Genomic DNA, 15,431 nt, shown 5'->3' with positions numbered 1-15,431 from the left:
GTTACTTGTTTTTATAACCTTTGAAACACTTTTATTGCCATCTACTATTGTATAGATGTAGGGTTTTTCTCTGTGTGCATTCAGTAGGTTATACAATTATTTTCTACCAGTAACAGATAATTCTTAAATTAAAAACATACATACTCTCTGTGCCAGTCGTAAATCTGGTGAATGTTGCCGAATACAATCTTGTCTTTCCCCTTCATGTCATCAGGTACACCATCTTCTTTCATAAGTGCCATGTACCCCTGAAACAATCCAGAGCAATTCTTTGTGAAATGTCCAGGTTTAAACGGTGGGTCTCTCTTCTCTCTCTCTTTAAGCAGATTAAGAATTTTTAAACTGCAAGCGCTTATTTAAGTCACTTAATCAATAGGGTGTAAGAATCCAATATTACATGTAGCAGTGTATTTAGCTGTCAAATTAACAATTTTATTGAAATAAGATTTGTCTCAACTACATTTAAATTTAGCCAGTTTTTTTAATTTCATTTTTCAGTGTATTTTCACTTCCCACAAGTACATTAAATCAAAGTATGTTCTACTCCATGCATCTGATGAAGTGGGTTTTAGTCCACGAAAAGCTTATGCCCAAATAAATTTGTTAGTCTTTAAAGTGCCACAAGGATGCCTCGTTGTTTTTGCTGATATAGACTAACATGGCTACCACTCTGAAACCTGATATTTATTCAACACTCTGGGCTGGGCTGCTGCCTCACCTAGGAGATGGCTTTTAATCCAGTTAACAGACCTGTTAACCAGCTCCTCTAAGGAATATGTCTAAACTTGGGGAAAAGGTAATTCTCTGGAACACATTTGGAACTAGCTAAATGAGGAAATCAGCAGATCTAAGCAATTTACAAAGCAGGTCAGCATCATAATCCCCATTCTGCAGATGGGAAACAGACACAAAGAGGTGAAGAGACTTTCCTAATGTCACTCAGTAGAGCAATAGCAGAGCCAGGAGTAGAAGCCAAGTCTCCTGAGTCCCAGTCCAGCAGTCTATCCACTAGACCACACTGCTTCAACTAATTAAACTGTGCCTATTGTTTCAGATGTTATTCGGTGTCACTATTTAAAACATGAATGATAAAGAACTAATCTTCTTGAAAGGGGAAAAAAAAGATACATGAAATAGTGTGAAGGAGAGACACTGGGAATTCTATATCAAATCCTGTTTTTTCTTAAATTCCTATAGAAAAACCCACACCTAAAGCAGACTCTCTCTTTTTCTTATAACAGAAGAGTGTGCAAGCTACAAAGATGACTGGCAATGGGATTAATAAAAGCAATTTAGAAAGGTTGAACTAACATACCTCAACTACATAACCCAGATCTCGGACGTAATCTCGCTCCGTCTCCACTAATTCCTGTAAGACATAGCTACAAGGAGGGGGAAAGGTGAAAAAACATTCAGGGAGAAAAATGTATTCATGTGGATAAAAGTTCTTAAAGAGGATTAAGAATGGGCATACAACATTTTACAGGTTTTCAGTTATGCACACTTAGTAAGGTAGAGTTTACATCTGACTTTCCAAATCTGGATGCTTCACTGTCTTCAGGGCATTCTTACTTCTTGTGTTTATTAAACCATAGCAGCAGCAGCCAGGACTTTTGCTGCATGGGTCAGGACAATTAAAACATTAATTTAAAAGAATTCCAATATTTGACTCACAAGAAACAGCATGAGATTCATAAGCAAACAAACTGAAGATGTCTATTATTTTAACACGGACATACATACGATTAATCTTCAATACCAGCTGAAATGTCAACGAATATTTCTGGATCTTCCAAACTACCATTTGAGTTCAAGGTAGAGAAAGACGGTTTCAGGAAAAAGCAATGATTTATGGTTTTTGGAACGTAAAAATACCCTTGGGAATATTTAAAAGCCAGCATCCTCCTCCATGAAGGCTGAGACTGACATGTTTGACAGGACTTTTGGGTGAACTTAGTACTGGAAATAATATGCCTGAGAATTCTCTTTGAACAACAGCTGGTTTTCAGGAAGAACCAAATCATCCATTTGATGCCTAACATGCAAGCTGGAAGGGGAAAAGAACTACTTCTTCTGTTAAATTAAAATAGACTGTATTGAAAGGATGCAAAGGACTTTATAAATGTTACCTGATTGAGAACAGAGGGGAAATATAAATTTGTAAGCCAGTCTTACTGTCGTCTTTTTAAAGAGCTGGATTTCCTTTCTTCCATCTCATCTATGGGTGACGAGGAAGAGAGAAGGGAGTTGTCTGAAGGGTTGAAAGATGGACTGCTGCTGTCACCTTGGTCTACCAACAGTGAACTTGGACGATCTTCCAGTGCCTAAAAGTGTATTCATAAAATGTTGCAATATTTATTCATCTTGCCTTCTATTCATGCTGTCTTTAAATGCACAAAGCACTGCACAAAATGAATACACATTTACAGTTGTTAAAAAATATGGAACCTCTGTTTTATACTCAAATGTTTACATTACCTTAGTGAGTTAAAAAAAAAAAAGACAACACTCTAGGGTTGCCATTAAAAAGTCAAAATTTGTCACACTGTTACCAGTTTTATTCTATCTACAGGAAAAATCTGTGGTAACTGTTGGTAAATGCAGAAAAAATTCAAGATGACTCTCAAAAACCCAACAACCCACCCCCTCCGAAGAGATGACCTCTCCCTCTTCTTCTTTATAAGGCAGGGATCGGCAACCTTTGGCACGTGGCCCACCAGAGTAAGCCCCCAGGAGGGCCGGGACGGTTTGTTTACCTGCCGCGTCTGCAGGTTTGGCCGATCGCAGCTCCCACTGGCCGTGGTTCGCAATTCCAAGCCAATGGGGGCTCCGAGAAGCGGTGCAGGCTGAGGGATGTGCTGGCTGCCACTTCCCATAGCCCCCACTGGCCTGGAGCAGCGAACCGCGTCCAGTGAGAGTTGCGATCGGCTGAACCTCTGGATGCTGCAGGTAAACAAACTGTCCCAGACCACCAGCGGATTTCCCTGATGGGCTGTGTGCCAGAGGTTGCCAATCCCTGTTATAAGGCATAAGTAGAAGTTCAGGAATAATTTTTCTTCAGCATGTTTGTTTTCTGTGTCTTTCTTTCTTTCAAACACACTCTAAGCTTTCAGGGCAGTAACTCTGTTTTACTCTCTGTTTGTCAGGGGTGAAAGTAGACTGGTACAATGTACGATAAGAAGCTGGTACCGGCCCATACACAGCCGATGTCAAAGAGCTGCCATGGCAGCGCTTTAACGTCACTGCCCCTCCCACCCCCAGCCACCCTGCTGGTAGGGACCCTACTGGCAGGGCTGCTGACTGGAGGGGTTGGGGGTGCGGCAAAAGGGGCAACAATGTTAAAGCGCTACTGGAGTGCTTTAACATCGTTGCCCCTTTTGCCCCCCCTCAGGCCGCCGACAGGTGGGGGCAAAGGGGGCAGCTGCCCTGGGGTGGGGCCAGGCAGCGTGGATGGGCTGGCTGGGGGAAGCTGACCCCCAGCCCGACACCTTCTGCCTGAGGCCCCGCCCCTTTCTTTAAGGTCTTCTATATGTTTCAAAGCAGACAAAAAAAATTGCACAACACCAATTTAAAAAAAAAATGCGCAGGTCATCTTTAATCCTTTGGTTTCACAGAACTGTCTTTTCTCCACACCTGCACTACATACAATAGTAACTGTCATTTATACTCTTCAAAATGAACTCTCAAAACCAGGGGCAAAATTCTGCGTTGAAAGAGGGTGCAGTTCCTTTGCATTTGGAAACCAGACAGCAAATATTTTATATGGTTTTGGAAAAGGAGGGGTGTTGGAGAGATTGCGTGAAAGACTGTTCTAGAAAGTATTTATTAAGTCAGTTTTACTCCAACCCAGAGGGTCAGGATGTGCTGCAGCTATTTATCATGTTTTCCCCCAATATTACAGTAAGATGCAGCTGAACCGCACCCTGCTGAGTCAGATGCACTATTCAAGACTTTGAAATCAATAAAAACCCAGTAGGATTTGACCTCATACACAGACGGCCCAAAAACTAGGAGAAACTGATCTGTGTTGGTGAATAATCTGATGGGAGAATGATATCACCACTTGAGACTACATAAAGCAATCATTAAAACAGCTAGCAGTGCTGAGCAAGCGTTGCTTATCACAGACAGTTTTATTTATTAAAATCTGATTTAGTTTTCTAGAGTATCACATTTAAAAATACATCCTCTACCTTTCCTGTATAATGAAGTAAAAACTAAACCTCAAAGATGTTATGAATGCATACACAAGCTAACAAAGAATTACTACATATAATGAAGTCAGGACTGTCCTCAGTAAGAGGAAAATGTGCCTGGTTCTGCATCTTAAAGGTATTCAAATAAAGAAGAGTTTGGAAATAGTCTGTGTCTCACCTGAAAATATGAGATGAAAGTACTCTGCTGCAAACCAAGCTCTACATTACTTTAACACTGATGGCTGAGTATGCTTTTACAAAGTATTAAATTCTGTCTCTTCAAATAGCAATAAAACTCTCATATTGTTGATGTATTTTACTTGAGTAAACAAACTAGTGTGAGGTAATGAAAGAGCATCTTAAATAGAAGCTTTACAGTTAACTCTCTTCTTGGCTTGTTTCATTCACTTGTCCCTGGACAAGACATACTGTGAAATCTTTGGGGCAGGGACTCTAAAATGTAAGTTTATAGACAGGGTATTGCACAGTGGAACTCTGATCCTTGATTGTGCTGCTAGATGCTACTGCAATACAAATACGATGCAATACAAGTACACCTCTACCCCAATATAACGTGACCCGATATAACACAAATTTGGATATAACACGGTAAAGCAGCACTCCGGGGGGGGGTGGGGCTGGGGCTGCGCACTCCAGTGGGTCAAAGCAAGTTCGATACAACACGGTTTCACCTATAATGCAGTAAGATTTTTTGGCTCCCGAGGACAGCGTTATATCGAGGTAGAGATGTAGGTTTCACATTGCCTGGTAATCTTTTCTCTCTGAATATATGTATATTCCATATAAGCTTGTACATTCATGAATACATGCCACTTTGCATGCACAAAGTTTTGAGACTGCTTTTGAAAATGGATGATGCTACATGTTGGAATTCATAGGGAAGTGTGTTAGAACTTTTTATGCAGCGGGGCAGTTTGGAGTTGCCTTAGCTTCTGAATCATGTTTATCTTCCATTCAGTCTCACCATTTTGCTTTTGACGAGTTCCTCAATTGCGCTGACTAGTTCTGCTGCACTGGGTGTCTCAGAGCTGGTGGGGCGTACCAATAATCGAGAAGATGCCTGTGCAATGACAAAAAAGGAAAAATATCATGTTTACTTTAGTTTGTCACAGGCTGTCAAGATTCCGCTTTCAAGTATCTTTTCAGGTCAAGCTACCCAGCAAAGATTTCCCTTTAATTTAAGAATAAAATGTTTCCTTATAATTATGCAACTGGAATCTAAAATTTTTAAATAAACTGTGATACACATTGATAACTGTCCATGCACAGTTTAAATCTATTTCAATCAGTAGGATGTAACTTCATAATTCTCTTTAGCACATTATAGATCTGGGAAATATCCTTGGGAAACTTTCAACTGCTAACTATTATAAAGTCTATCAGGACAGCCATACAGATTGCAGCGACTGACCTTATTGATAGAGAACAATTTAAGTATTTTTCCAACTCTGTATATAAATAAGAAGCAACTGTAAAAATAATTACAACACACAAACCTTGAAACAGGATTAAAAAATAAACCATGAAAATAAATCAAGAACATTTACATTTCTAAAAGGAGCTGGGATATATTTCCCAGCTTGAATGGGGGAAATCAAGCTCACCATTCTGTGTGTCATCCATTTTCCCCAAAGGTAAGTGCAGAGTATAGAAGATCTCTGGCCTCACAAGCTATAAGATGCCAGTTTATAGCTACAACTGAGGGTAAAAGGTATTCACAGCAAAGGATTCTGGGAGAGGGCTATTAAATTCAGCTTTCGTAATTAGCAAACACACAGCTGGTTTGCAGATTACATGTATCATTAAATAACTGGAAAGAGGAACAGGGTACAATATGAATCTTACTTCATATTAAGGAAAGGACGGATATACCTCATGCAATACAGGTTAAATGGTTCTGCAAATGTTTCAAACATGTTGGACAAACAAAGAAATTACATTCATAATGATTTTAAACAGAATGCTCTTGACTGTGGTTTTCAACCCCGTATTGAAAACAAGGATCTGGGTGTGCTTTTGTTTGCCTTGCTGAGAAAGGAACATAGGGTAGGGTAAACGAGGGAATCACAAATAACTTTAAATGGAAAGGTAAGGGAATTGAGCCAAAGCAGAGACAGAACACAAATCAACGTAATGCTACAGTCAAAATTTACAAAAAGAGAAAAACAAAAAACAAAAATAATTAGTTTTACAATATAACAACTGTACTGAAACATCAATATTGTTTATCCAAAAATAAATGCAAAAAACTCATAAGCTGCTACTCAATGCAATAAATGAATTGTGCAATGATTCTCCAAACAGAAGCATGTGTACTATACAAGAAATGCTAATGAAAAAAAAGAGTCTGTTATTTAGTGATATTAGAGAAACCAATATGGCCTCATACCTGGTGCTTGCATATACATCCAAAACTGAGCAAGCCCACATGAAATGGGCCTTTGGGGCAGATGTTGCCAGATGTCACAATCCCACTTCCAAGTACTACTAAAAACAACTTGACAAAACTTATGTCCTAAACATGCATCCAAGACAAAGTTTAAATCTGGATGTGGATCAGAATCCAAACTACCATGAAGTTGGCAGTGTTTGGGTACAAGGTTTGGTCTATTAGAGACAGATAGAAACACTATGGGAGCATGTTTCTGTCCTCCAAGGGATTCATATTAAAACAAAGTAAATCCTTCTCCAAGGTCCTGCTTACACCAGTGTTGAAAATGCATGAGGCAGATCACCGTTCAAACATTTTTTTTTTGCAAGCATGGATAATCTGGCAAGTGAGGGCAAAACCTATCTTTTGGTGCGTTACACAACACTGTGCTAAAGGTCCAATCTACACTGAAAATGCAAAATGAAAGGAACCCAAATTATAACATGGCTTCCTGAATATACTGGTTAAGAAATCATGTTAGTAGTTTGCTAGCAAAAGTTTTTAAAAACATGATTCTCACCAACACTATTGCAACTCTAGTATACAAAGGGTCAGACAATTTTCTAACCAGCAGGAACAAAAAACCAAACAATTTTTAAAAGAATAAAGAGATTTGAAGAGGATAATTCTTTTTTTGATTTGGTCTCAGAAGTATTTCCCAGTATGTTCATCCATCATTTCCTGTATTGAGACCGTTTCCAGTTCAGAAAAAAAAGCAGGAAACTGGTGCATGCAGTGCATGGAAAAACCCCACTGCAAGCCAGAAAGTGTCTATTTAAATTATGATTGAGATTCCCAGGAGAAAACAACAAGAGTGAAGGAGAGAAAGAAAAACTGTTGAAAAAAAATCTGCTTTACTAAGAAAGGCGAAGAACCGCCAATAAAACTCACTAACAATGAGCTCATACCATGTATTTCAACACTTAAGCATTTTAAAGAGCACAATGGGGACAAAATGATATTAGAGGTGAGGTCCATGCTGCAGAAGTCAATAGTTTCCATTTTAAAATCCTCTATTTTCAGGCTTTGTGACTGCCCCATAAAAATTTAATTCATGTTGAAAATTGAAATAAAACATCTGAAAACCTGAGTGAGATTTTTTTTTAAAACCAAGAAAATATGAAAATATGATTCATTTGACAGATTGATGATCTCTATCCAAAACTTACCAGTTACTGGTTTCAGATACAGTTTTGCACTCTCAATTTAAACTTGGCTTTGTTTGTTAAACTGAACAGTTTCAGGCAGCAAGTCACTAATGTGGACCAAGGCTTTATAGCACTTGAGGAAACTCTGGTGTGCTCACAATGGATAAATGACTTTATGTCGACATGAAAAACCATCTTCCTGTGCAAATGGAAAATGTTTGTAACAAAAACTCCATGTTTGAGGATAACAGAATTGTTTTGTGAATTACCTACAGGATAAAAAGGTTTCAGTCAGAAAGTTAACTGCTCCCACAACAGCTCTTAACTAGTGGAAAGAGGGAAGACTAAGCATATATAAGCATGAAGTATTACAAAAATGTGAAGCCACTCAGAAGAGGTGTGTGTGTGTGGTTTAGAACTCCTTTATGCACACAAAGATCAACTGCTAATCCCTACCTTTGCTATAAAGGTCCTTTTTTAAACAATCATGTAAGGTTCCTGTAATTGTGTACTCAATTGTACCCATATAATTACTGATGTTCCAGATATTTTCTCCATAGCAAAACCCTTTACGACACTCTAAAAGTTATCAGTCTATCTCAGCATGTGAGATTCTTCCCTATTTCCCTTTTTACCTTGTCATCCTGGGAGTCTGGTTGGAGTAGACTGTGTTGCTGAATTGCCATTGGAGGGGGGAGTGGTACAGCATCTGCTCCTTCTTCACCTTCTTCCTCTCCACAGCTCTGCATGCCAGAAGAGGAGGATTTGGAGAGAGTGCCACTGCTCAGCCCCTCGTTCCTCCCTCTCTGCAATGGAGATCAAGACATTCATAAGATGCATAAAGCAGAGTAAGTGGAAGCTGTCTCTCAGATGCTGGACTACCTCTGAAGGCTCAGCTCCAGCAAGCCTAGGGACAGCTAAACAGATCAACATCTCAAGAGATAGAGACAGTTGCCAAAAATCTAACTACCTTAAAAGAGATGCAGTTTATGACGGGTTCAACAAGTAAGGCAACTGGGCTGATGCACTGAGTACAAGTGACTTGCAAGAACTTCAGTGTGAGTTTTACCACAGAAAAGGTTACAAATCGAGGCTTGAGAGTTGACTGCTGGGTTCCATCAGTGACTTTGATTCTGCTCAATTTACCTCTGTAAAATGGGTGCAACATACCTAACTACAAACTTGGCATCTGTAGAGTACTCATGTCCTCAAACTGAAAGGTGTGACATGAGTACAAAATAGTATTAAAATATGGGATATTTTAACAAAATCCTACATTTCATCACTGGTTCTCCTTTAAACAGTGAATACACACCACATACTTTGTTTTTAATATTTTCTGGGTAGAAAACAATTCTGTAAGCTACACGAGGAACAAGACCTCAATCCTTGGTCTGTGACAAAAATAGCTTACAGGATATTGCAATTCCCTTCACAGTAAGAAGGAATGACTTGTACTAACTTCTCTCCACCTCAGGGCATTGATACAACACTAGCGCTCTTCCCCAAACTCAGGAATGTAGGGGTGTGGCTACTTCTGAGAAAATTGCCATTATTACCTTGGGAGAAGGGTCTCTTTCTACATTACGGCACCTGTGGATGGAGAACAACACTTTTCCCAAACCCACAGCTCCTACATCATCATGGTGCCATGCCTCTAGTCCATTCCCTTTCAACTTTTACTTGCATCACCAATGCTCCAAGTTGAAAATGAAATATGCCAGTAGCAAAGGAAAAATAAGACAAAAAGCCACTAAAATAATAACGTTGGGGCCACTTAGTTAGAAATCAGACTTCATTATCTATATTCTATAGGAAAACCATCAGAACTGCTGGTCAGATTCAGGTCAAAGAAAAGGTGAACTAACACAAATGTGAGTAGAACCACTGGATGCTCTGTTATGGACCAAGATTCAATGTGAACTGTGCACACATAAGTGAAAGCATAATCAGGCCCAGTTTGTATCTTTATCAACTGGATATGGGTCCTAATCTCATACCAGAACTATGAATGGAGGAGAAGAAAAAGGCTTTCAACAGAAAGACATCTGTGACATGAACTCCATGATACAACCTCCCCATTCCCTTTGCTTTAATGAAAGCTTATGAGGATATTACGTAACTGATTGTAACCACCTTTTGGTTTGAGAAGTCAGCTATTTCCCAGTACACTGCACTAATGAAATGCACATTATTTCTAAAGGCAGGAATGCAAGATTTGCTGGCTTTAAAGCGGTTAATAACCCTTCCCTATACATCCTCCTGGACCTTTGGGAAGGGAGAAAAGGGAAGCATGAAAAAAGCCTATCATCACAACATTACTCAGATGTTACTCAGTATGTGTCAGAAAGTCAGTTTTTCTGACTGGGGGTGCAGTGGGGTGGGAGATGAGGTTAAAAAGTAAATTTCCCCCCATCCTCTCTTCTGTTTGTCAACAAGAGTGCTCTCCCCACACAACTCTGCTAATGCTCTTAACATTGAACTGCATAAACCCTTGTATTCCAGTTCAGGGCTTCTTCTTGAGCAGAGAATGACATTCAAGGCACACATGGGACTGATAGCTGCATAAAACTAAAACACACCCACAAGAGACCTGGATGAGATGACTTTGTTTTACTTGTCCAAATCAAATTTGCACAAAAAGCAACAGAAGCAAAATAAGCTGTTGTGCCACCTTGCGGTGCCCCCCAGCATCCAAAAACTGAGCACTTGAATCATGTCCAACATTTACAAACCATAAGAAAGTTGCCTGAACACTAACCTCTTCAATGGTTTCATCCTGTGGCGTAGCAGCACTGTCATCTGAGTCCTTCTGAGAGCCAGCATCAGCACTTTTGCGGACCTCTCTACTCTTCTTATGCTTATGGGCCAATTTCTTGACATGCCCATCTGCCTTCCCACTGCTAAGGCGCCTCACTGGACTGGTAAGCCATTTCCTCAGGGTGTTGCCAGGGCGTTTGGGGCCTGGGGAGCTCTGTGCACCAATCATATGGGGCTGAAGTGATGTTACGGAGGCAGGAGGACTGGCATCGTTACTGGAGACTGAAAGAGAGTCTGAGAAAAAATGTGAACAATATTTTAGAAGGAAAATATTGACAACTGAGCAATTTAAAATCAAGGGAAAGAACTTAAGTAGATTTTAAATACTGATGGTAAAATATGAAATGTAAATAAAAAGGAGTCTTCATTTATATTTACATTACAGTAGGAGGCAACTCTAATTGTACCTTTCATGTGTCAGATTTCCTAAGAGAGAAAAAGACTAGAAACGCAGCACAAACAAAATATTTACATTGATAATGTGGCATTAGCCACAGTGGCAAGTCTAGTTTAATGCCCTTCACAATGGCTAATGTCACCTGATGACTATGAAGGAAGCTTAAAAACCCCACTACAAACCAGGGCCAGAGTTTTCTCAAATGAGCTGTGATTTTGGATGATCAACTCGAGACATCTTAAAAGGGCCCATTTTTCAGGAAGTGATGAGCACAGGCTCTCTGAATGCAAGATTCCTTCAAAATGTCTTAACTTGAGCACCAAAACCGTTATATCAATTAAAGAATGTCTTGGCCCTTGACACTGGTGCAATGATCAGAGAGCATTGCATTATAAATGACCACTCAGACACTAGCAAACATTTACAAGACACTGTCCTACATAACAGTCATGTCCTTTGCCTTTTGCTGATTACCATTTACACATATACACTGACCAAAAGTTCTAATTTTACGTATTTTGTAATGTGCACAAATTCAGTAAAGTATTTTTAAAACGCTAAAAGGAAGCTGTCTTAAAATGTGTTAATTTTTTTACTCAGCTTCAATACTCATATATACATATGCACAAGCTTGCAATGTGCACAGTCACCACAAATGTTCTGTTTAGTTTTGTGACTAACTGATTTATTTATTTATTTAGGAGGGTGAAGGGAGGTTTGGAAGGGAAGGGGAAGAAGACTTCAGATACACTCCTGTTAAATATCTTTTGCTTTAATCTGACACTTTAAAAAAGGAAACAGCATGAGCAGTAATATTTAAAAGAAAATATGCCCATGCTCAAACCTCAGGATGAGCAATATTTGTTTCTTTGCTTGAGAATGCCCGAGGTTCTGCAATCAAAAAGGATGATTCTTCCCCCACCCCCATCTAGTAATTATATATACATAAGATCAACAGCAGTTTCCAGTGAGGTTCATGTCACTTGGACTGGACAGTACCCCTATGGTAAACACCCACTGCATTATGCAATGCTAGTACTGCTAGTCTGTACTTTTCCCCTAGCCAAAGTAAGTTTTCATACAATTTTTGTTTTTAAATGTGAAGGCTTCTCTTACAAATATCATTATTAGCGTATTAACAAGACCCCATTAAACTGTTGTTGGGTTTTTTTCTCTTTTTTTGCCTTTTTTTTTTTTGAGTTATCGCTGCAGATTTATGTTTAAAAGCCAGGTTTGTGAAAATATCTTCTTAAACGGCCTTTAGCTGGATGGCTTTAGTGCTGGGAGTTAAACACTCTCTCTGCATTCCTTCTCCAAGGCTGGTATAGATACTCAGATCCTTCCTACCCAGCTTAGGTGCAAGGGGATTCTTTCACCAAAAATGGTGGGGAACAAATAAAGCAATTTAGAACATTGTTCTCTCTCACTATGGTAGGGACAGCCTGGGTAAGCTTATCTTTCTTGCAGAGGAGCAGCTCTGCAAAACGGAACACATCAGGCTGCTTAGCTATTGCAGAATACTAAGTGCAAACTATTCATTAAGAGCCATATCTGATGTGGAGGAAGAGTTAAAGGATCCAGGAAGAATGCAAAAATACCGCTTTGGGTTATTCTGAAGTGTGGCTTGAGCCGCCCCAGAGATGCCAATCTCACAGACTAAAGACACTGGGGAAGCATGTGCTGCTTTTCTATTAATCTCTCCTTGTCATAAGGCTTATTTTCTAGCCTCCAGCCCATCTCAATATTTTCCTGGATATATGCTAATACATCCTTGGGCAAACAATCTTCTCTGTAGCAACAGACATGTAACCATTGGGATATTTTAACTCTGGGTATGCAATTCACTAGAACAATGTATGCTATCTGTTTGTGCACACATATCCGCAGATCACAAAGTACTCATTTGTAACTCTTACTGATGTTCACTTACATTTCCACTTATTAGAGGTTCAATGTAATTGTCTGTATTGGTTCATACTGATCTCACTCTCAATGAGGAAGCCTCAGTGCTGACTCCACACCGTACGTGTGCCATTTCAAGGGCTGAACACGAGGTTGCTTCCCAATAACAATTCATTGTCTCACTCTAAAAGGATCCCAGTTGCTGCTGACCAAGGACCAGATTCCACAGTTCTTACTCAAACAAGCAGACTCCCACTGAATTAAAAGGAAATGCATCTGTCTAATGATTATAGAATTAGGGCGCAACTATACAAAAACACTTCCTCAGCTGCTCAACTTTATGCATGTGAGCAGTGTTACCTACCAGCTCTGTGTTCTTGGGGAACCAGGGTACAATACCCAGCCTGTCTGACTCATGAAAGACCAACCCCCCCAACCCCCTGCTTGAACCAAAACCCATCAGAAGAAAGACTTACAAAAGCAATGAAAAGGCAGTGGGAGACACACCTGAACCCCTCCAGACAAGGGTGACAGGATTAAGGAAACTCCCCTAGCCCTATTTGCATCGAAGATGGGACAGGGAGGCATCCCCATTAGCATACAGAATGGAGAACAGAGACTCCAAGGCAAGAACCACACGGAATTCTGGGACCAGACAAGCAGGGAAGCACTGCATGACGGGGGATCTCTGCGCCAGATGTTAATGAACCCCCCTGCACACACCCAGCTCAGTAGTTATCAGATCAATTCTAGTGATAAATCCTTTATTGGTACCCAAAATAGTGAAGCTCCCTAATCGCACTGTGAGCTCCCTCCCAGGAACACGGCCCATAGACAGGAATGATCAGTTCCCATTGTCTAGCCTGAACAAAACAACTTTAGTATACTCCAGGGGTGAGCAAACTTTTTGGCCCTAGGGCCACATATGGGTGGGGAAAATTGCATGCAGGGCTGGGGCAAGGGGCTGGGGTGTGGGAGGGGGCTCAGAGCAGGGGCTTGGGGAGTGGGAGGGGGCATGGGCTGCATCTGGGGTCTCAGGGCAGGGGATTGGGGTGCAGGAGGAGTTCAGGGTGCAGGCTCCAGCCTGGCGCTGCTTACCTGGAGCAACTCCAGGATGGCAGCGGCGCACAGCAGGGCTAAGACAGGCTCCCTGCCTGTCCCGGCCCCATGCCCGGCACCACATCCCTGCGGACCTGGGAGGGGGCAGAGGGCTTTGCGTGCTGCCCTCGCTTGCTGGTACCTCCCCCAAAGCTCCTATTGGTAGCAGTTCCCCGTTCCCAGCCAATGGGAGCTGCGGGGGGCATGCCTGCAGGGGAAGGCAGTGTGTGAAGCCCTCTGCCCCGCCCCGCTAGGGGCCGCAGGGACATGGTGCCAACCGCTTCCAGGAGCAGCGCGGGGTATGTGGCACCACAGGAGTGGCAATCCTGCGGGCCAGATCCAAAGCCCTGATGGGCCAGATCCGACCCGTGGGCCATAGTTTGCTGACCCATGGTATACTCCCTGGAGCCATCAGTTTACCCATAAACAAATCTAGTGTTCTCCCTTGAACCATTGTTGTTTCCCTACAAAACCCCCTACCCATGCTCAAGTAAGTGTTCTGATGCCTGGATCCAAAATCTGCATCAGTTCCATTGGGACATCATCTTCTCCTGACTGATCGTGCTGAGGGCTCTGCCTGTCTCCAAACCCTCAGCTACCATCACGACCTGGGAACCCCGATCGATTCAAGCTTCACGGAGTGGTGAGAACCCAGCGCGCTCTCTCTCTCTAGGTATAGCCTTCTGACCCTGACTTGGGTGATCAGTTATCGTTCTCGAAACCTGACTTTTATCATCAAATTTAAGTTAGATTTAATATTATAACTGTTTTGTTTGTTTGGCTCCCCTATATGCTTATTACCTGGCAATAAATAACTTTCATGGTTAAGCTGGTTGCTTCTCTCTCTCTCCCCACCCCGTAGGTGTTTTTTGGCTTCCTCATTCACTTTGCAGCAAGGCTCCTTGTGCCTAAGCTAAAGATCCCTGCAGCGCTCAGAAATCCTGTGGGGTCTGCTCATCAAGTGGGACATTACCAGAACAATTGCAACATGAAAGTGGGGATAGGGACATGCTGAACCTGGGACATATGAGGGTGGCAGATTGAAAGTGCTGCTCGACCCAGCCTGCTCAGGCATATTCTATTCCAGTGTGGTGCCCAGAGCATATGAGGGTGACAACTTGGAGGTGCTGTTCGACCTAGCTGCTGAGTCCAAGGGCATATGAGGGTGACAGCTTGGAAATGCTGTTCGACCTAGCCTACTGAATCCAGGGACATATAAGGGGTTATCTTGGGAGTGCTGATTAACCCGGTCCTCTCAAACACGCTCTGCTAATGTGTATGTTCATCTGATTCTGGGGCTGGAAGAACCCAGCCCCGGGGAACCTAGGTCCTGCAGGATAGCTCCATTGAGAGGGAACTTGAAGCAGGGAGAAGCAGAGCTCCATATGAGAACACAAGTGACACAAGCAGTACATTGA

At 41.5% G+C, this 15,431-nt stretch overlaps 1 protein-coding gene across 9 annotated transcripts in view; it reads right to left on the bottom strand.

Moving 5' to 3' along the window:
- TRIO (trio Rho guanine nucleotide exchange factor) overlaps positions 1–15,431 on the bottom strand; it is a 437,405-nt gene that overhangs the window by 40,340 nt on the left and 381,634 nt on the right. For all 9 annotated transcript variants that reach the window (XM_039521976.1, XM_039521968.1, XM_039521970.1 and 6 more), the window contains 6 exons: positions 10,558–10,850; positions 8,432–8,602; positions 5,182–5,277; positions 2,176–2,324; positions 1,316–1,382; positions 145–248 (listed from right to left, as the gene is read on the bottom strand). In XM_039521976.1, the coding sequence (XP_039377910.1) occupies positions 145–248; positions 1,316–1,382; positions 2,176–2,324; positions 5,182–5,277; positions 8,432–8,602; positions 10,558–10,850 (880 nt within the window). The remainder of the gene's footprint in view (positions 1–144; positions 249–1,315; positions 1,383–2,175; positions 2,325–5,181; positions 5,278–8,431; positions 8,603–10,557; positions 10,851–15,431) is intronic.

This window comes from Mauremys reevesii, linkage group 2 (assembly GCF_016161935.1).
Source record: "Mauremys reevesii isolate NIE-2019 linkage group 2, ASM1616193v1, whole genome shotgun sequence".
NCBI lineage: Eukaryota > Metazoa > Chordata > Testudines > Geoemydidae > Mauremys > Mauremys reevesii.
This window is presented reverse-complemented; position numbering and strand designations above follow the sequence as displayed.